The sequence below is a fragment of the Elephantulus edwardii genome, unplaced genomic scaffold, assembly GCF_000299155.1.
Source record: "Elephantulus edwardii isolate Elephantulus edwardi_28Jun2011 unplaced genomic scaffold, EleEdw1.0 scaffold00009, whole genome shotgun sequence".
In the NCBI taxonomy this organism is placed as follows: domain Eukaryota; kingdom Metazoa; phylum Chordata; class Mammalia; order Macroscelidea; family Macroscelididae; genus Elephantulus; species Elephantulus edwardii.
Window position 1 is genome coordinate 10,901,338 of NW_006399759.1, and position 23,376 is coordinate 10,924,713.

Consider the following 23,376-nt stretch of genomic DNA (forward strand, 5'->3'; position numbering starts at 1 on the left):
TAGAGAGGGTTAAACCAGGCTACTCCTTGGAGGCAAGGATTCTGGGGCTTTGTCTGACATACTTTGGACATGTTGTAAGGAGAGACAGGTCCTTGGAGATGGACATCATGCTTGGTAGGGTAGAGGGACAGCACAGGAGGGGAAGACCCTCTGTGAGGTGGATTGATTCATTGACTGGGGTAATCGGGATGGGTGTGTCAGAGGCAATGCGATTGGCGCAGGATAGAGCAGGGTTTAGAGCTGTTGTGCATAGGGTCGCTATGAGTCACAAATGACTAGACGGCACATAACAACAACAACAACTTTAAGCTGAGTACGACTCATAGCAACCCTGTGAACAACAGATCTGAACCCTGTCCTATCCTGTGCCATCTGCACCGTCTGTGAGACACCTGAGGCCATAGCTGCAGTCACTGTCAGTCCATCTTGTTGGGGATCTTCCTCTCTTCTGCTGACCTTCCTCCCTTCCAAACATAATACCCTTTCCACGGAAGAGCCTCTCCTAGCAATATGGTCAACTATGAGAGACAAAGCTTTGCCATCCTTGTCTCTGAGGAACACTCTAGCTGCACCTTTTCCAGGACATACCTGTTCGTTCTTTTGGCAATCCATTGAATATTCAGTATTCTCCAATATCACAACTCCAAGGCATCAGTTCTTCTTTCATCCTTATTGCCCGGCTCTCACATGGATAGCAAGTGATTGAAAAGGCTATGGCCTCAATCAGGCACCCCTTAGTCTTCAAACTGACATCATTAATGTCAAAATGCTCTTCAATATTTTGGAGAGGTTTCTGATAGCAGACTTGCCCAAAGCAATACACCATTGTTGTTGTTATGTGCCATCCAGCCACCTGTGTTTCATAGCAACCCTCTGCACAACAGCTCTGAACCCAGTCCTATCTTGAGCCAGCACCTGCCCTATTACACCACTCACTGAGTCAATCTATCCCATCCAGGGTCTTCCCCTCCTTTGCTATCCTTCTACCCTTCTAGGCATGATGTCCCCCTCCAAGGACTGGCCCATCCTGGCAGAATGCCCAGAGTATGTGAGACAGAGCTTCAAAATCCCTGCCTCCAGAGAACAACTTGTTTTTACCCTTTCTAGGGCAGACCTGTTTATTCCTTTGTCAGTCCTTGGTATGTACAATACTCTTCTCTAGCACCAAAGGGATTGTTATTATTTTGCCCACTGTGCTAATATTTAGTATCCTTATTCTGTGATCAGGGAAGTTTGAACTAGGAGTGGCCCAAAAGTACATTTTCATTGCGTACTTGATGGCCAAGTGTGAAAACTAGTATTACATCGAGATAATCATTGAGATTGTTCACAGCTTCAGTTTGCTTGGCTCCACGGTCAACACTCTTGGCACCAGCAGCCAGGAAATCAAAAAACGTATTGTGATGGGAAAGTCTGCTGTTAGGGACCTCTCTAAAGTACTCAAGAGCAGCGGTGTCTCTCTGGAGACTAAGGTGTGCCTGATACAGGCCATGGTCTTTGCAATCATGGCCTTTGTGACTCGACGGCACATAACAACAACAACAATCAGAATGAAAGCATGAGACAAAAGGAAAATCTGAAATTTCATCTGTGTTACTGAAAGTTTATGAAAGCTTGTTAGCAGCAGATTCTCAAAAATGTGATCTTATTTTGCAAGAAAAATAATTTCTCAGTCAGTTGCTGGATTTTGCTTGTGGTCACCGCTTTCAGTGTTACACACTCACTTTCAGTTAAGAATTGTGGTACCTTGTTTAACTTTTTTCCTTAACATTCTTTTTTGTTATTGTTTTGTCAGAATGAAGATAATTTATCACGGTGTTACACATGATTTTGGAAATTTTTCACTTCAAGAAAATTGCAAGTAATAACTTGACTGCCTTTAATTTATTCTCACAAGGTATGAATAGTTTCCAAAGATGGTTGATTTTTTTTTTTATATTTTATTTTATTATTTTGTGTGTGTACCATCAAATCGGATCTGACTGGTACAGGAGGAGATTGCCCCTCCTTCCCCAGCAGAGCATCTCGTGGATTTGAACCACATACCTCTGGTATTGCAGTGCGACTTCTTGCCCATAGGCCACCAGATGTTTCTTGAAAGGCTTGTCACTGTATAGAATTTTATTTATTTATTTATTTTTACTATACAGAATTTAAAACTAAAAGTTAAATATATTTCTTAAGGTTTTTATTGCTTGATGTTATGAATATTAATATATCAAACAATGTGAAAGATTATAATTGTGGTGTAATTTAATTTCTGTCACTGTTCTTTATATATTTTCAACATTTCATAAATATATCTTGGGCTAAAAAAATATAGTACTTTCCCTAAAGTCATCCCACCAGTTTATTTTTCCCATGTTTTTATTATTCACTACTGTACTTCATAGTCAACTATGTGAAAGTCCTTAATCATTAAAGAAACACCTTTAAGAATTACTAGGACTTGTGGCTCTTTGAGAAATCAGGGATAGAAGTCAAACTGATTCCCTCATTTTTAGCCTGAGTGAATGTGAGAATGGTGATATCATTAACAAAATAAGGGAACTGATTTTTTAAAATTTTTTCCTTTTGATTGTGAAAATGTACGTAAAAAACATAGGCCAGTTGAACAGTTGCTTCATGTATAATTCAATTATATTACCTACATCCACTTTTTATATCCTTTTCCAAATCACTCCACCATCTTTAACATAAATGCAATGCCTTCTAAGTAAAAACTCACCTCCCTCTCCCCCCTTTTGTTAAACACTTATAGTCTTCCATTTATATGTTTTTGTTTACTTCATATTAGTAAGCTGATATAATATTTGTCCTCTTGTATCACTCTGGAGACTAAAGTGTGTCTGATACAGGCTATGGTCTTTGCAATCACTTGTTATGCATCAGAGAGTTGGACAATGACTAGGGAGGATAGAAGGAGAATTGGTGCCTTTGAGCTGTGGTGCTGGAGAAGAGTATTGAGGGTACTATGGACTGCCAAGAAAACAGATTCATCCTAGAGAGGGTTAAACCAGGCTGCTCCTTGGAGGCAAGGATTCTGGGGCTTCTTCTGACATACTTTGGACATGTTTTAAGGAGAGACAGGTCCTTGGAGAGGGACATCATGTTTGGTAGGGTAGAGGGACAGCGCAGGAGGGGAAGACCCTCCGTGAGGTGGATTGATTGGGGTAATCGGGATGGGTGTGTCAGAGGCAGTGCGATTGGCACAGGACAGAGCAGAGTTTAGGGCTGTTGTACATAGGGTCGCTATGAGTCGCAAGTGACTCGACGGTACATAACAACAACAACACCACATCTGGTTTATTTAGCTCAGCATAGTGCTTGCAGGGTTCATCAGTGTAATAGCGTGTACCTGCTGTGCAGCTGTGTACCGTAGAGTCGGAACTGACCCATAGCTGACCCTTCAGCTGGTTTTCAGAGGCAGTTAACTGCACGGGAGGAGATTGCCCATCTTTCTCCCATGGAGCAGCTGGTGGCCTCGAACCACATACCACCAGGATTGCAACGCAACTTTTTGCCATGTAATAGGACTTCATTTTCTTTATAAATGAGTGATAATCTATTGTATGCTTATACTACATTTTGTTTACCCATTCTTCTGTTTATGAGCATTTCTTTTTCTGTTTCCCTCCCTCTTCCCCTTTCCATATTTTACTACTGTGAAACATTAATGTAGAGGTTAGCAGATCCAGAGTGTCATGGGATTGTTGTTGTTAGATACCGTTGAGTTGAACACAACTCACAGCAACCCTGTGAACAACTGACCTAATAGGTCTCTTTCCTGTGCATCCTCATCATGACACACTTAAACCCACTGCTGCAGTCATTGTGTCAGTCCATCCCGTTGAGTCTTCCTCTCTTCCATTAACTTTTCACCTTTTAAGTACGATGTCTTTTTCTAGCACCATGCCTAAAATAGGATAGACAAAGCTTCACCATCCTTGCCTCCAAGGAGCTCTGGCTGCACTTTCTTCAAGACGTATCTGTTTCTTCTTTTAGCCATCCATAGGATATTTAGTACTTAATACCACAATTCAAAAATATCAATTCTTCTTCTGTCATGCTTGTTAATTTTCAGACTCTCAGGTGTATAGCAAGTGATTGAAAAGATCGTGGCTTAAATGAGATGCACCTTAGTCTTTTAACTTACATCATTGCTCTTCAGTATTTTGGAGAGTTCCCTGACAGCTGATTTGCCCAATGCAATACATCTCCTGACTGCAAGTACCAGTGGTGTTGATTGTAGAGCCAACCGACATGAAATCATTGACAACTTAGTCCTTTCTCCATCTGTCATGATTTTGCCTATTGGCCCACTAATGAAAACCTTTGTTTTCCTGATGTTGAGATGTAATCCATATTGAAGGCAAAAATGGCTAGTTTAGCAAAAGATCTGCTAAAGTTTTTGATCTGCAGCAAATGTTTAAAGTTCTCACTTTCAGCAGCAGTGTTGTGTCATCTGCATAACACAGGTGGTTGATGAGTATTCCTCTGATCCTGATGTCAACATTTGTCTTCATAAAGTCTAACTTTATTTATGAGTTATTTGCTCGCATATAGATTGAATAGGTGTGAAGAAAGGATACATCCTTGAAACACACTCTTAGTGGGATTAAGTGTTTTTACTCTTAATCCTTTTACAACCATTTGGTTTATTAGTTCATGAGAAATTACATAGTTTCGCATTGTATTTTATATACGTGTATTTTTGGGTGACAGTTTAATCCATGACAGTGTGTCTTCCTCTAACCTAATGCCGCCTTCTCCTTCATTTACTTCAGATTATGTACTCAGCATATGGATTGAATAAGTATGCTAAAAGAATACAACCCTAATGCACATTTTTCCTGATTTCAAACCACACAGTATTCTTTTTCTCTAGATGATGGCATTTTGATCTATGTGTATGTTCCTCATGACCACAATTACATGGTCTAGAATTCCCATTCTTTGCAATGTTACCCATTATTCGTAAATATCCATATAGTAAAAATATGTTGTATAATCAGCAAAACACTGGTGAACATCTTTCTGGTACTCTCGCCTCTATTGAAGATCTGTATGGCATCAACCATGATTTCCTTCATTCTTTATTCTCTTTTGACTCTGACTTCAATATCTGGCAATTAACTGTTGCTGTACTGCTTTAACTAATGTCTTCGACTATATTACTTAGTTCAGAAATATGCCCATGACTTAAAACACATTAGTGAATGGTATGTAAAGTGATCCTAATGGTGCTTCTTTGCCATTTTTTAAAATATCCCTTCTGGTTTGGAGGGAAATCTTGGGGTGGCAGGGCCCTATTCTTATTACAGAACCCTTTCCTACTCTTCCTGACAGCCAGCACATGTGTATGTGAGCTAAGATTTTCCCAAGATTGTGAATCTTAAGTCATTAATGTCAGAGGAAGGGATGTTGAAGTTAAAATTCTCAGCAACTGCTCAGTCTAGTAGTAGTGGCAACATAGATTTATTTGGTCTTAGCCTACTTCTTTCTCAGCCTTATTTTTTAATCTTCTTTCTCTTTTGCTCAAGTTGCCAAATTTGTTTCTGTTATTAGTATACAAGAACTCCGATTTATATCTCAGTTTTTTGTTTGCAAGTGGGGAAAAAGCATAACAACAAAATCACGTTTGCTTTTGATAGGTTTCTTTAACAGTTTCATGGAATACATACCATATTGTCAGTAGTACTTTTATTAAGTAGTTGAGATTTAGAAGCAGACTGGAGGCAGTGAAGCTGGCTTGACACAGGATGGGAGGACACAGTTTTGCTTTAGATAGTTCTAGCTTGTTTGGATTCCCTTGCATTGAGTATATATTTTAGTAATTCACATACTTGAACAAAAACACACAGTAAGAAAAAGTGGAAATTATTGCTTGCCAAATCTATTTTACTTTATTAAGAAGAATTGGTACAAAAATCAAATGGAATAGGTAAGGTGACATTGTACTGAAAATTATGATGAAATTGTTGGAGTCAGAACTCAACCATAGCTGACCCTCCGGCGGGTTTTCAGAGTCAGTTAATTGGATGAGAGAAGATTGCCCATCCTTCTCCCATGGAGTAGCTAGCTGGTAGATTTGAACCACATGCCTTCAGGGTTGCTTTGCAGCTTGTTACCACTAGGCCACCAGAACTCTCTTTTATTGGTAATTATAATAATGATGATAATGTTATTTAGCATGTTGCCACAAATGACGGCTATAAAAAAATGTGTTTCTAAGCACGGTCGTCAATTTAAAACTGTGCGGCAACTTGTTAAATATGAGGGAATAATAGTAGTAGTAGTAGAAACAGTAATAGTGACTTTTACATGCCATTTCAGTAGAGCTATATGGAAGGAAAGAGATAATATATAAGACGTTAGGGCTGTGGATATCAATTACTTGTTGGTTTGACTGTGAAATGAAGAATAGAAATCAGATGATACATTTTTCAACTTTTTAATTTGAACATTTTCTGACTTAAAAATTGAATGTGTCAGAAATACTAGTGTAACCTCAGTGTAGTGTCACCAGTGGTTTATATTACATCAGTGTTTATATTTGGCACGCGCGCTCTCTCTCTCATTCCCCTCCCACCACTTCCATCTACCTACCTACCTAAACTTTGGCTTTGTTTTTGTTTTTGCTACACCATTTGACTACAAATTATATGTATGATGACACTTTATGCCACATACTTTTAGCTAGTTTAGTTCAACAGTACGCACATTATTCTCTATAATCACACACATTTCTGTATTCACATTTAGGAAGACTCATTACTCCACCATATCATTTATAAACTCAGCAACCACAACAAAAAGACCAATTGTCATTTAGGTTCTCATGGTGACCACATGTGTGCAGAGTAGAACAAATACTCCATGGAGTTTTCAAGGTGATGGCATTTCAGAAACAGGTTAGGGCTTGCTTCCAAGCTACCTTTTCATTAGTCCAAACCTTTCCTTAGATATTTTTAAAACCTCTTTGGGTTTTTTAAAAATTATTATTATTATTATTATTAATCTATTAGTTATGTGTGTCTGTGTGTGTATACCATCAAATCGGATTGTACAGGGGGAGATTGTCCCTCCTTCTCCAGCAGAGCATCTGGTGGATTCGAACCACTCACCTCTGGGATTGCAGTATAGCTTCTTGCCACTAGGCCAGCAGAGTTCACCAAAAACCTCTTGAGTTTTTTTTAAAGAGAAAATAATATATTTCCTCAATTCAGGATTCAGCAGTAGTTTAAGTGCAGCATTTACTTCTGTGATCAGTGATCGCTTTTAATCTTTACTAACATTTCTCCTTTCTTTTTGTCCCCTTTAATAGTGACTTATGAGAGGCTTAAGCCAGTTATCTTGCACAATGCCTTATAATCTGGATTTGTCTGATGTGTTTTTTCATGATGTACCTTATTCTTAATTCTTACAGATAATTTTCATAAGAAAAGATGGAGTTGGGAAAAGGAAGACTTCTCAGGACTGGCCGGAATGCCTTGTATCAAGCAGTGCACCCAGTTCATGGCCTTGCCTGGACTGATGGGAGTCAGGTGGTCCTGACTGACGTACAGCTTCACAATGGAGAGGCCAGGTTTGGAGACTCAAAGGTCCTTGGGCAATTTGAACATGTCAGCGGACTGTCCTGGGCCCCACCTGGTACAGGTGACACGCCCACTCTGCTCGCTGTCCAGCACAAGAGCCACGTCACTGTGTGGCAGCTGTGTCCCAGCACCACAGAGACGAGCAAATGGCTGATGGCTCAGACCTGTGAGATTAGAGAATCCCTCCCTGTCCTTCCCCAGGGGTGTGTGTGGCACCCCAAAAGTGCTGTGCTGACTGTGTTGACTGCACAAGATGTCTCCGTTTTCCCTAATGTTCACTGCGACAGTTCTCAGGTGAAAGCAGACGTCAACCCTCAGGGCCACATTCACTGTGCATGTTGGACCCAAGATGGCCAGAGGCTGGTGGTGGCGGTTGGCAGCAGTTTGCATTCTTATATTTGGAACAGTGCACACAAGACTCTTCACAGATGTTCCTTTTGCCCAGTGTTTGATGCAGACAGCTATGTCCGCTCTATTGAAGCCACTGTGGACTCTCAGGTTGCTATAGCCACTGAGCTTCCTCTAGATAGGATTTGTGGTTTAAATGCTTCTGGAGCCTTTGATGTTCCCACTGGTGTTAAAGACACGTCTCCACATACTTTACCACTTACTGGTGAAGTGCCCTTTATGGTTAAAGGGGCAAATGCTTCTGAAACAAATTCTGAAGTATCTGTTTCTCCTTCTGTTTCTTCCTCCTCAGATCCTCTGGATCTAACTCACATACGTTTCAGTAGGTCTGGATCTAAGCGCAATTCTCTTATTTGTCTAAGGAGAAAGGACTACTTGACAGGAACTGGCCAGGATTCCTCACATTTGGTCCTTGTGACTTTTGAGAAAGAGGTCACCATGACCAGAAAAGTGACCATTCCGGGTATTCTGGTTCCTGATTTAATAGCATTTAATCTTAAAGCACAAGTAGTGGCTGTGGCTTCCAGTACTTGTAACATCATATTGATTTATTCTGTCATTCGATCTTCTATGCCAAACATTCAGCAAATTAGATTACAAAGTAGTGACAGACCCAAAGGCATGTATTTCTTAACAGACAAATTATTACTGATTTTGGTAGGAACACAGAAATCCACTGATTTGGCATTTCTTCCTTCTTCAAAATCTGAACAGTATATAATCCGCTTGGTCGTCAAAGAAGTGAAGTTGGAAGAAGAATCTTCAGTGACCTCCAACAAAAGCCAGAGTCGCTACTCTCTGTTAAATAAAGCAAACAGAAGAAAGCAAATTCAAAGTCTTTCCCCGGATTTTTCTCACCTAGCCAGAGGGCTCTTGTTACCAAGTAGTCCCAGTAATCAAAATGGAAGTCCTGGAAAAACCCTTATTAAAGAAATCAAGAGTCCCACAGCGGGTATCTGTGAGGAGTCCACAGCTGTAGAAACTCTCGATGCGGAGCCCATTAACCGATCGGTAACAAAGCCCCAGCCTCGCAGTCCGCCAGAGTCCTCCCCAGTGCAGTGTAACCCACCACCAGAGCTGCCTAACTTACCTCAGAGAAAGAATTTGCAAAGGGAAAAAGAAGCTTGTCAGATATCTAAGAAACTTGAAGTTCTGTCAAGGACTCTGACTGAAATGCAGCAGTGTCTTTCTGAACTCACAAACTGTCTACACAATGGGAAGAAATCCTCTCCCGGATACCAACTCTCTCAGGATCCTCCTTACGTTCACATCATTTACCAGGTAATTTTTTCCTTTGTGGAGCCGCCACTGTAAATATAATTCATGCAACCCGTGGGTAGTGTAAGGGAAATTATTACGGAAGATAGTGCTCTAATGGGACATCACTGATAAACTGGGCATGTTATATGACAGGCAAGTTGTTAATACTTTTATAGGCTGGTTGATAATAGCTTGTTAACCAGGCAGACACACCTATTAGTGTGAACCATTATTTTATCATGGTCATAGTGTGCAAAACTGAGTTACTACATTTGCTTAACAATTTGTATTTATAAAAAGATTGCTTTCGTACCATAAATAGGGACCTCTGGTGGCTTAGAGGTAAGAAGCTGTGCTGCAGTCCCAAAAGCATGGGATTCAGATCCACCAGCAGCTCCTTCCATGTGATTTACTGCCTCTGAAAACCCACTCTGAAGAGTCAGCTGTGGGTCGTTTCACCTCCCTGTCACACCGCAAGAACATCTTTATTTAATTGTGAAAACTTGTTTCCTACTTGCGTTTTTCTATTTATTTAAAAAAAGTTCATTTTCTTCCTTTTTAGTACATATGTTCACTTGTGTGTGTGTTTGCAAATATGTAATATATAAAGAGATAATATCCTTGGTTTTCTTTTCCTCTCTATTGTTGTAAATATATATGTAACAACACTTGGCATTTAAACAGTTGACAACGTACAGTTTAGTGACATGATGTTCATCAAGTTTTAGAGCACAATGTTGTAATTACCTTTATTCATTTCTGATTTTTACCATCAGCTTTTCTTCCCGTTTTTAGAATTGTGGTTTGAGTGAAAAATTAGAAAGCAAATTGATGTTCCATTCAGCTATCTATAGACACTTTGTATAATAACATTTATAATACTCACAATGTGTCATACGTTTCCCACTTCTCCCTCTAATTCTCATTTCTGTTAATCCTCTCACCTTCCCTTCCTGCCTTTTAAAAGACTTTATCTTTGGGCACATGTTTCTTTCAACTTTATGGGGTTGGTTATTCTAAGGAGTGAGTCCATCTACCTGTTGTTATTAGGAATCCTTTCCATCCCCGTTGGACTTGGTCGTACTTACTTCCCACTTGAAGGTGTCATTAGTTTAAGGTGGATCCATCCTCCTGCATTTGTCTCCATAGTCTTAATCTTACACAGATCATTGCATTTATACATATATAAAGATGTGTGGATGTGGTTTGTCATTGAGGTCCTGTGGTGTCCACTTTCATGCTGAAGGTGTTATTTGTTCAGCCACTCCCTTATTGATGGACATTCACTTTGGTTTTAGTTCTTGTCCATTCCAATACTGCTGCAATAATAGCCTTGCATATTGTCCCTTTGTATTGGCATTTTTATTTCTTGTTGGACTGTTTCCCAGAAGTGGAAGTGCAAATGTGAAGAGTATGTACATTTCTGCTTGTAATAGAGTTGTCAAGTTACCTTGCAAAGAGCTGTTACTGCACAATTCATCTTCATACATGCACCAGCCTCATACGAGACTGTCCTCCTCACGTGCTTCCCAGTGTAATCAGTTTGAGATGATAGTTCTCTTTCTTTCATTTGTATTTCCATTTCCTCTTTGAATTTGAGCATGGTTTTTTGATTGGTCATTTGAAATTAGTCTTTTGTGAATTGCCCATTGCTCATTTTCCTGTTGGTTTTATCAGTTTGTAAGAGTTATATGTCACAGAAATGACAATTTCCTGGATTCATATTTCTTGCACTCTGTTCCAATTATTAGTGGGTATTTGCAGCTCTTTCTCCTTAATTTAAATCACGAAGCACATGAAAGCGCTTCTTCTGCTGGAAACTCTACTTCATCCAGGTCTTTCAGAGAGACTCCCTGGAGGAGGCAGTTCTTCCCCATCCTGCTTAGAGTGCCTTCCAGCCTGAAGGCCTTGTCTTCCAGTGCTGTCTCAGATCATTCAGGTTTTCAGTGGCCTTTTACTTCAGAAGTAGATGGTCAGGTCTACTTCCTAGATTGTCTTACTCTACAAGCTCTACTAAAACCTGTCTTAACATAGATAACCCTGCTTGTGTTTGAAACACCAGTAGCAAAGCTTATAGTATCACAGCAACATGCAAACAACCTGCAGTAACTACAGCAAACTGACAGATGGAGAAATTACTATGCATGTAATCATTTAGAGTTTTGTGCAGTGTGTTTTAATTTTTTTTGTTTGTTTTGCATTTAAGCTTTTAATCTTGAATTACATTACCACTTATGCTAGCAAGATTATTAAGAAGTAATCCTTATCAAATTCAATGTTATTTACTACATTTATCATATATAAACTTACACATATTGGGATCTGATTCTGTATACACTGTACTATAACACCACTTTAATAGAACTTTATCAATAATATGCTGATTTGATAATATATATATGCATGCCAATGCACAATAAGGGTGAGTTAAATGTAGTTGCTTATGACATTTGCTGTTTACAGGAATGGCTCTACTTAAACTTCATTTATAGACATCTTTGAATAATTCATCTTTCATTGTTGAAATTTTGTTTCTGAGCAATAAATAGCAGTAAAACAAATGAGCTAAACATGCTACTTACTTGTAAAACTGTTCTTCCAATGTTTAAATGAAGATATCATTTCATATATTATATGTTGTTGTTGTTATGTGCCATCGAGTCACTTGCGACTCATAGCGACCCTATGTACAACAGCCCTAAACTCTGCTCTGTCCTGTGCCAATCGCACTGTCTCTGACACTCCCATCCCGATTATCCCAGTCACTGAATAAATCCATCTCATCCAGGGTCTTCCTCTCTTGCACTGTCCCTCCACCCTCCCAAGCATGATGTCCTTCTTCAAGGATTAGCTAAGAGTCTATTGTGATTATACCTTTGAGTTTTAAATGTGTTTTAAAACTGTAGTTTTTTTTAATATCCTCTCTCTATGGATATCTGAACTTGTTTTTATAGTGACTCAATTTTTAACTTGACTTAAAATTTTAAACATCATTAACTATTCATTTGTACTTTTTGTAATCTAATTGACTCTCCACACACACCACACCCCCCAGTTTGTTTCTTCTATTTATACAAAATCTTTATTACTCAACCACTGAGGGCAGTCTTTTTTTGGTATTTTTTTTTCCTTAGTTATATCTAAAATAACCAATTCATAATTCTTCATGATCAGGATGTGTCTTTTATGCTAAAACAACCAACCTAACAACAGTTCCTGCACTGTTAAGTAGACTCTTAGAGTCACCTTGTGAGGACAGAGGTTTCCTAGGTTGTTAATCTTTAAGGAAACAGACCAGCACATATTTTTCACAGCAACTAGTATGTTTGAACCAGTGACCTTTTTGTGTAGCAGCCAAGAGCTTAACCATTGTGCTACTAAGACTCCTTGTCTTTCAGTCTCCTCTCTTGTAGTGACATTAGTCCTTCCCTAGGAACTCCTGCTCTTAAAGATGAAGATACACTGCTGAGAAAGATCAGGACAATAAAAAGAAAATAATGGTTCTGATTTATTCTGCTTCTTGGGCAGCAAAGAGCTTCCTTATTTAAAGCTAATGTTTAGTTTAGAATGATAATAAGAATTTTTTAAAACTTTTGTGCCCACTGTTCGCTTAAGAAATGTTAACTTCCTCATTTCTGCAGTCTGCTTAATGACATTTATTTCTGTTTTTAAAGAAACCTTATTATGTCGCTCCTGTTATTGAAAAAAGAGCGGTGCTTCTTTGCGATGGCAAACTGAGGCTCAGCACAGTCCAGCAGGCTTTTGGGCTCTCTCTCATTGAAATGCTGCATGGTAAGTCAGCTGCACACCTCCACCCTCACCTACACTCTCTTCTTTCCACCTTCTATTTTCCAACTTTCCCTAATAATGAGAATGAGCTGTAGCTAGCCATTCAGCAGTTCACTAGATAATTTATAAATATCAGTATCTCAGATTATTATATTATTGTTAGTTGCTGTCAAGTTGAAATTGACTCAGAGCTAACCCTTCAGATGGTTTTCAGAGGCATTAAATAGGAGGATATTGTCCATCTTTCTCCTGGGGAGCAGCTGGTAGATTTGAGCTGGTGAAAATATTTTCTGGTGGATTTGTGCCTTTGGGTTAGCAGAGAAGCTCCTCACTCATGAGGCCACCAGAGCTGCATGCATGCTATAGGCACTAAAATAAATGAGAATACAAATAATAACTTATAGTCCAACTGGAAAATGTATACATACACATGGAAAAACTAAAAGAATTATAAAGCAGCATGTTGTTGTTGTTGTATACCGTAGTGTTGGAACGACCCATAGCTGACCCTCCAGTGGGGTTTTCAGAGGCAGTGAATCACACTGAAGCAGATTGCCCTTCCTTCACCCATGGAGCAGCTAGTGGCCTCAAACTGCATGCCTTTGGGATTACAACACAACTTCTTGGCCACCAGAGCCCATATAATAGCATATAACAAGGAATTCACAAAAGCTTCATATATATGTCTGCTGTGCTAAAATAGCGGAATAGCAAAATATTTCTGGTTTTGACACCAAAATTTTTATTAACCCACCTTTCTGCTTTTTAACACGTTACAAGCCAGATTAACCTCTTTGAACCCAGGGTTGTGATAGGAACCGTCATATTAAAACGTGGTGGTAGACCTATACTTGCTTTTACATTTTTCTGGCCCCTTTCAATATCTGGCTGTCACTTCTCTTGCTCTCTTTTGGCCATCCCTTACCAACTCGATTCTAACCCCTGTAAAATTAAGACTAAAAATATCGACCACCCCATGCTGTGGTTAAGAGAATGCCCAGCACTAAGCCAAGTGCCAGGGGTATTCAGACAGTTCCACCTTGCTCTTTTGCATGCACCCTCTCACCCGTCATGTGCCGAGGAACCACTTTACATGTAAACGGAACCCACAGGTAAAGTCCGTCAGGTCCAGTAAGGGGCCTTGTGCCACATCAGACTAAAGACTGAGCAGCCCCAATAACCCCCGATTCATGGTTCCCTGCAAGTGTCTCCTTCACACCTCTGTCATGACAAGGGCATTAGGAGGGGTCCTTCAGTCCCCTCTGACATACCTGGAATAGTATGCGGGACCAGGGAAGCCAAAGCCTGAGTGACCATCCCCAGGGTGTCACCCAGGAGGGGCAGGGTGGTAATGACAACCCAAGCTCAAAGTTAGTGCTATTTGTTCTTGCAAAGGAGAATTGGAGCCTGGGCAAGAAAATCAACTGGAGGGCAAGGGACAGGCCTGCCTTTCAGTAACGGAAGTGGTCAGGCTTGAAGGGCCCGTCGGAGGCTATGCCCAGGTCCTGGGTCTGTTTCTCAGTCAGCGTGGTCCGCTTCAGGCTCAGTGTGCCCAGGTGGGCTTCAGCCACTGCCTTGTCCAGCTTCTTGGGTAGGATAGCGGACTATTTCTTAGAAGAGTTGTAGCAAACACGGGGATACAAAGAGCATCCTTAGGTGGCAAGGAACCACATTGTGCCCATGGTCCATCAGATGTAAAGCATGGTTGTCAGCTTGGGCTTTGCTCTTCACAGAAGCTAGAACATTGAACATAAAATTGTGTTTCCTTTTATCCCCCTTCACATTGGATCATCAGCATTTTTAAAGTTTTGACATCTATGTATCTTGTCACTTTTGATGGGTAACATTCCATTCTGTGGTATACAGTATCTTACTTTATCATATTTTCTCTGACACTTGACTGTCCAATTTTCTACAGTCACAGATTGCACTGAAAACAAGTTTCTCTGAATATTTTGAATTTTATTTTTGAGAAGCACAGATTTTCAGAAGTGAAATCACAGTATTGAGGAGGTGGACTAGACTTGAAAGGACAAGAGGTAATCCACACATATTATACTAGTGGCTCCTGGGCCACTCTACAATGAGCCGTTTAGCATTATCTGGGCCTGGCCTTGGGTTTCTAATGGTTGGTGTGGATCTAAAGTCAGTCATTGCCATTGAATCAAAGCTGACTCACAGCTGATCCCCCAGTGAGTTTCCCAAGTTGTAAAGCAAATGGGAGATTACCCATCTTTCTTCTGAGGAGAGGTGTTGATAGATTCAAACTGCCAAAGAGGCATAGCTTCTGGGTTATTAAGTGGATATAATGAATAAAGAAGGTCTGATGGTTTAGTGGTAAGGAGCTATACTGCCAACCTAGAGGCACACGGTTCAAATCCACCAGCAGCTCCATGGGAGAACGATGGCCAGGCTCCTTCCATGCAGTTTACAGCCTCTGAAAACCTGCTAGCGGGTCAATTTTGAGTCGGTTCTGATTGACAGTACACAACAACAATAACAAATGAATAAAAAAAAAATTCAGAGTGTCTGTCCATCTTTACATAATTAGGGTAAATGATGTAGATAAGGTAGAGATGGTCACATACCACCTGTGATCCATGCCCACACATCTGCATAACCCTGACTGATGAGCATTGAGCCTGGGTGAAGATGTGTGTCCCTTCACTGTAATCACCTTTTAGTTGTGTATAAGTCATCCACGTTCTCTCAATGCCAGTCATTCTGTCTCCCCATTCTGTTAAAATCTGTTGTAATTACATTCAGTATCAGCAATTACTGCATCCCTTCTCTCAAGGCAAACACACAATCTAGTCATCTTTTTCTTCATACAAAAAGATACTCTTTTCATCTGCTCAAGTATTTCTTTTGCTTCACAGGTTCCCTCTGGATCCTCCTCACTGCGGACAGTGAAGGCTTCATCCCATTAACGTTCACATCCACACAGGAGCTGATCATTAGAGATGGCAACCTGTCCAGGTCAGATGTTTTTGAAGACTCTTTTTCTCAGAATCTGGATCCTGGTCCTGCTCTTGAATACTTTAGAGACCATACGGCCCGAAGTTTAGAGACTACTAACTGTTCTAACCACTTAGGGAACACAGCATGATATTTGTAGACTATTTGCTGTACAGCTTTTTAAATTATGCCATTAAAATCAAGATTTATAAACCAAGCCATGGTGGTTGGCTCTTCTGGTTTTCCCTGGGCTGCGTAGCAGTAGAGCACAGCACAGTGTTTGTTAGATGACTCAGAAAGTGACTGTTTATATATTTATGATCGTTGTGGTTTTTGTCTACGGGCACAGTTCCCAGAGCAAAATAATGAAAGTGTGCTGTATGGATTGTGTTTTATGGTTTCTCTGAACCTATGTGTGTCCCTTGCCTGAAGCTGCATTCAGTCTGTCTTATGAACACTTAAAAGATGCCTAAGCATTGGAGGAGGTCTTTTCTTTGGCTTATAGTTGAGGGTGAGGCATCAAGAAGAACTTCTTCTCCAGCAATCAGCAGAGCTTGGAAGATAAAAACTCATTGACTTGTACATATCCATCCAAGGCAACAAAAGGAGAGAGAGGATTAGGAGGATATGGAATGTGTGGCTAATTACCTCCATGAACAACTACCTCTTTACCATGAGACCAGAAGAACTGGAGGGGTTTGGTTATCACCACTGAACATTTTGTTCAAAGGTTCTATGAAAGAATCTTTACCAAAATGGGGATAATACAGAACAGAATTGAGATTCTCATGAATGCTAGATTTTCGAGAGCACTAGAGAGTGGATGAACCCCTGATATTATTGCCTTGAGATAATTACTAAACCTATACCATAAGTATGAAACAGAGTAAAAACACCGCATGGTTCAAAATCAAGAAAAGAGTGTGTCAGGGGTGCATCCTTTGTCCACACCATTTTAATCTATATGTGGAACAGATAATTCGAGAGGCTGGGCTTTATGAGGAGGACTGAGGCATAAGGATTGGAGGAAGACTCATCAAAAACCTGCATTATGCACATGACACAATCTTGCTTGCTGAAACTGAGGAGGACCTAAAGCACTTGCTGCACAAAGTCGAGGACTAGTCTTCAATATGGATTGAAGTGCAACATCAAGAAGACCGATCTCACCACTGGGACAATTGGCAGCACGATGATAGATGGAAAAGAGATTGAAATGGTTAACAATTACAGCTTGCTTGGCTCCACAAACAACACTCTTGGCATCAACATTCAGGAAATCAAAAGATTAACTGCATTGGGAGAGCCTGCTGTCAGAGACCTCTCCAAAGTGTGAAATAGTGATGATATCAGTCTAGTCACTAAGGTGCACCTTATCCAGGCCATGATCTTCACAGTTACTTGTTGTTATCAGAGAGCTGGACAGTGACTAAGGATGGCAGAAGAAGAATTGATGCCTTTTAATTGTGGTGCTAGAGAAGAGTCTTGAGCATACCATGGACCGCCAAGAGAACAGACAAGTCTGTTTTGAAAAGAGTGAAACCAAGTTTCTCCTTGAAGGCAAGGATTTTGAAATTCTGTCTGTCTTTGGGCATGTGGCCAGGAGGGACCACCAGTCCTTGGAGAAAGACATCAAGCTTGGAAGCAGGGTGGACAGTGCGGGAGAGGAAGACCCTGGATGAGACGGACTGATACAGTGACTGGGGCAGTGGGGGTAGGTGTGTTGGAGTCAGTGAGATTGACTCAGGGCAGGGCAGGCCTCAGAGCTATTGTACATAGGGTTGCTATGAGTCGCAGGCACATAACAGCAGTATACCATAAGTATCCCCTGAAATATTCTTAAAACCAATAAATAATTTGGTCTATATAATTAAAAAAAGATTTGCCTTGAGCGTTACACTCTTGTAAAAACTACACAGGATCAAATTGACAATAACTTGAAAGACTGGAGTCTTGGGACAATGAATTTATGTTAATGAGGTATGAACAACTCAGAATAGATGGATGAGAATGGTTTACACAACTCAAAGAATGTAAGCCTTGACACTAACTTGTCCATACACAAAGTGTTGCCTTGTTATATGTTTTGCTGTGTCTATTCTCAACAACAGCAAGATAAATAAAATTTACAGGAGGGAAAAAAGGGTTGACTTGTTCCCTGGGACGCCTGAAACGCAGAAGTTCTGCTGTTGGCCTTCCAGGATTTAAACCCAACTCTCTTGCTTCCCTAAAAATCCCTGCTTCTTGTTTTGGGCTGTTGGATCACCTGCACAACAGCCCTGAACCTTGCTCTATCCTGAGCCAGTCTCACCGACTCCGACTCCAACACCCCTAATCCCATTGTCTCTGGTTACAGAGGACCAAACACATATAACACTTGGCCTTGAGCTTTTTCCATTCACTTTGTAGGTCGTTTGTCCAGTGCTTCAGTTCCTCTAGGCTCCACCTGAGCATGTAATGGTGCTACCAGAAGAGTGCTGAACTCGGGCGACACCCAAGGAATGATTCTGTGCTGTTGTTACTCATGATTTTTCTCCCTGAAATACTTTTCTGTTTTGAAATAATATAATTTCTGCATTTCTTCCCAGTAGTCAGCTCTTTTCGTTAACTTATCTGTGACTTTAATTTTTATATTTTTATTTTTCCCTATCCCTAAGCACACATTGTCTGTGAGAGGCTGTGTTTGTTAATTTCATGGAATCAGAGGGGGTTCTGATGTATACACTTAAGGGCTAACATGCCAGCCGAGTATTGTGGGAAGTCTCTGATTGCATTCAGACACCCCTGCTTACTGCTCTCACCCAGAATGATAAACTGCAATTACAGCAGCACAACACGTTGATCAGTGGGTGGCTAATCAGAGCACATCTGCACAGAGAAATCATTTCAGCCATTGAAGCTCCATTAGCAAATAGGCATCTTTCACTGCCCCCCGCCACTTTCCTTGAAAATTATCTGGAAAGAAAATATTTTGTACCCTAGGGGGCTCCTGTCTGTCTCTTTCCGTTTATGAAGATGGAGCAGGGAGAGGAAAGAAGCACGGGCACATTTTGTGGTTCAAATGCATTAGACAGCTGCTGGGATAATGGACGTGGAGGCCACTTGTCTGTGCTCAGCTGTCTCAGAGCAGTGACTGCGGATAGTCTTAGTCTGGCTCCACTGGGGAAGGAAGTGACTGGATGCGATGAAGTTAAAACTGTTGTGAAGCCTAAAGAAGGGGATGTGGGAGCCCTTAAGACAATGTGCTTCAAGATGTATGTTCTCATCACCATTGCTCTGGTCTAATTCTCATGGATGAGCCTTCAGTAAAATCACTAATATTTGTGGCTGTTAGTGAATGTTTTTATGGGGCTGGGTGTGTGTGTGTGTGTGTGTGAGTGTGTGAGATAATTGCAGGAATAGAGAAATGCTACTGCTTTTATGTATGTGTAGGATGTTTCTGTAGTTGCTCTGGTAAACAATGCCAAGTATAAATTGTTTATTTCTTTACAACCATCTGATTCCATGCAAACGATGTCTCCTTGGCCTCTGCTACCGTGATCATCTCACTGGGACAACAGAAGATCATCCTGTATTTGCTGACTTTGGAGCCAGAGAGAAAAGAGCAAAATTCTTGACATTATAATGTAAAATAATATAAAAACATTATTGACATATTCCACCTTGCACCCAACAAATTTTTTTTTATAAATTTTGATACATAATTGGTAATATTTGATACAGGCACCATATCTAAGGTAAACCAAGCCCAGTGCTGCAGAGTCTATTGGCAACTGTCCATCAGGTTTCTGAGGCTTCAAATCATCACAGGAACAGACTCCCTCATCTTCTCCTGCGGAGAATCTGCTGGGTTCAAACTGCTGACCTTTCAGGTAGCAGCACAATAGTTAACCACTGCCACCAAGGATCCTTATATAGGGTGTGACCCGAAACCCCACAGTCCTCTGTCCCACTCATACTGACCCTGCTTTGAGTTTCCAACATGTATCTTTGTGGGGTGTGACTGCCTGTTTTTCTCTTATGAAGTTGTTGATGGTGGATTCAAACTGCCAGCCTTTCCACTAGCAGCCTAACACGTAACACACTCTGCCACCAGGGCTCCTTATCACAGGGCATAAAAAGATGTAATGAAATTAATGGCCTAATTTAAGAACTAGAACATTACCAGAAACCCTTCAACTTCTCTGTTGTGTTTCTTCATGATCCCATCTCCACAGCCCAGTCCTAAAGCGGCTAATCTTTTGTTTGTCATAATGATTGTAATTATCATTCTTCATTCTTTTTTTTTTTAAAAAAAAGGTTTGCTACATGTATGTGCTAGCCTAAATAATGTGATGAGCGTAATGAAAATGGTATTCTGGTTCGTCTTCTGTGACTTGATTTTTTCCCCCCCATTCAACATTGTTTTTTATTGAATCACCTTATATTTGTTAATTTCATTGTTTTGTAGTTAGCACAATTTCCTTTCATTGACATCTGTATTGTTCTCTGATTTTAGGTCAGTGAATATGAACAATATTATATTGAATAATCTTGTAATTGTTTCCTGACGGGTTTGAAAAATTTCTTTTTTACTTTAAAGTTGTATTATTGAGTCATAGGTATGGGTATGTTCAATTAATGCCAAAATGCCTTTAGGAGGTAATGCCATAATGTTGGTTTTGTTTTGTACCATCAAGTTGGAAACGCTCATAGCTGACCCTCCAGTGAGTTTTCAGAGGCAGTTAATCACGCGGGAGGAGACTGCACATCTCCCATGGAGCAGCTGGTGGCTATGAACTGTGTGGTTCTGGGTTGACAGTACAGCTCCTTACAGCTCTTTACCACTAGGCCTCCGGAGATCCCTGCTGCCACAAGGGTAATATCTACTTTGATGTTCCAGAGCAATTATGTTAGTGTCTGTTGTTCTCCAAGCTCGGGTGCTCCTTAATTTTGTAATAGTCTGTTATTGTTAAGTTAAAACCGACTCATAGCTGACCCTCTAGCGGGTCTTCAAGAGTTTAAAATCACATTGTAGGAAATTGTCCATCTTCCTCTCTCAGAGCAGCTGGTAGATTCAAACCACGTACCTTGGTGTTGGCAGCACGATTCTTTACCGCTACTCCACTAGAGCTCTCTAGTAATTTTAAATGGTTTTTCATGTGATTCTCACTTGTACTTCCCTACCACCAATGGGAATCTCTCTGTATTTTGGGTTTTGAGAGGATTTTGGGGGGGGGCGGGGGTTGGCTATTGAGCTTTCTCTCTTGCAAAATACATCTTTGTGTCTTTTACCCAAATATCTACTGGGTTGCCTTTATATTCTAGATGTTTGTTAATGTTTGTGGCTGGTATCTTCACCCAGTTTGTGAGTAGTCTGTTTCCTTCCTTCCTTCCTTCTTTTCTTCCTTCCTTCCTCTTTTTCTTTATGGTGTGTTTTATAAAACATAATTTTTCTTTTCTTTTTTTTTTCATTTTAATGACATCACATGTATTAATTAAACCAAGGAAAAGACAGAAAATGAATGGTAAGAGGGTGGTGACAAGAAGGCCAGGAGAGGAGAGAATTTTGGAAAGGAATGGTCATCAGTTAACAACTACTAACCCTCAAGCGTTTCCCTGTTTAGTGTAAACACAGTGCAGTTGGCATGATGGTGGCAGAATCAGACCACCACTAACCTCCAAAGAGGGGGAATCCTTGCCAGCAGTACAAAGCTGGTTCCAGAGAGGTCAGACATGTCTCCACAGTCCTGCACCTTCTCCTCTCCATTCTGACACCAGCTGTCCCTCCAATGGCTCTCAGTACTCTGCTGCGAGGTTTGAGAACTTGTTGCAATGAACACAGAATTCACAGACAGTACTGGGGATTATGGGGTATATTAGAGAAGTAACAAGTTACAATTCAGTGTGTGAACAGGACAGCTGCTTCTCAGGCATGCTCACAGGCAGGCCTCCCTCTGACCTTCCTTCCTCGCTCTGGGCCCTGAATCACAGCTCTGAAGTGTCACAAAGCTTTTTTCATTCTGCCAGTCATGTGCCCCACTCCCCACTCCATCCAGGCCAAGGCACTGGGTTTTGGCTTCCTGGGACAGCAGATCCAGTCAAGCCTTGTCTTACGTCGGTCTCTGGTTCTCCATCCTTGCTGCTGCCTCAGTCTCATAAGTCTTACTCTATCTTGTAGAATCTCTGGCCTAAAGGATGTGCTGCACTCTCTGCTGCTTTCTTGTGGGCAGTGAGATTCCCCTTTTCTGCCTCAGAAACTGCTTCAGTTAAGCCTGGTGAGATGGCAAAACCAACCAGTCCCCTCTTCCAGTTGCTGGCGCTCTGGGACGGTGCAGACATGGCTAAGTCCAAGAACCACACCACACACAACCAGTCCACAAAATAGCATCAAGAGACCCCAGTCACAATTATATAAGTCTCTTCAGTGGGGTAGACCTCAAATTCCTGAGGAACATGCACTTTGCTAAGAAGAACAGCAACAAAGGCCTGAAGGAGATGTAGGCCCACAATGCCAAGGCCATGGGTGAATGTACCGAGGCTGTGAAGGCTTTTGTCAAGCCCAAGATTCCAGGGGGTGTCAACTGCATGCTCAGCTGACTGGCCTACACCATCCCAGGCTTTGGAAGCAGGCTGAGCCTGCACTGCCAAAGGCTTAGGCTTAACTGTCCAAAATCCTAAGCCAAGCCTGAAACTAACCTAAGCTCCAGCAAAATCCTCAACTCAGGTGCCAGCTAAGGCCTCAACCTAGGCTCCTGTTCCTGTCAGGCCCCTAAAGGTGCCCAGGCCCTGCAAAGGCTCCATCATGGAGATCTCCATCTGAGGACAGAATGTGTGACCTGACCCTCTCCTGGGCTGCCATCTGCAGAGGCTGGTGTCCTCCCATGCTATTTGTACAAATAAATCCTGAGGCAGGGGAAAAAAAAATCAACCCCAAACAACTAACCAGTCCCTTAGTAATCTACACACCTTATTTGCATATTCCCATTCAAAAGGTGCTGTTTACCTTACTGTTAGCAAGCTGTACAGCCTCCTTGGTGGACCACAAACACCTCACATTTGTATAGTCCCACAAAGCCATTTCATCAAAGTCAAAGCCAATGGCTAGAAAAGCCGTACTGAATAATCTACTAAAGCACAATATGGAATGAATAATCCACTATAGCCATCAGGTACTTCTCATGCATTACTTCATTAAAACCTCCTAGTCATCCTAGGAAGCTCTGATGGCTTAGTAGTAAGGAATTCCTCTGCCAAAGCAAAGGTGCTGGTGGCTGTTGTTATGTGCCGTTGATTCGCTTGCCATGTGTACAACATCCCTAAACTCTTCTCTGTCCTGAGCCAATTGCACCATCTCTGACACACCCATCCCGATTACCCCAGT

General features: G+C 41.0%; 1 protein-coding gene across 1 annotated transcript; it reads left to right on the top strand.

Moving 5' to 3' along the window:
* Window positions 1-7,448: 7,448 nt before the first annotated feature.
* Window positions 7,449-16,164, top strand: LOC102872218 (chromosome unknown open reading frame, human C2orf44). Its single transcript, XM_006880716.1, has 3 exons — window positions 7,449-9,287; window positions 12,941-13,058; window positions 15,935-16,164. Exons 1-3 carry the CDS (start codon window positions 7,449-7,451, stop codon window positions 16,162-16,164), a joined length of 2,187 nt encoding a protein of 728 aa, XP_006880778.1.
* The last annotated feature ends 7,212 nt before the right edge of the window (window positions 16,165-23,376 follow it).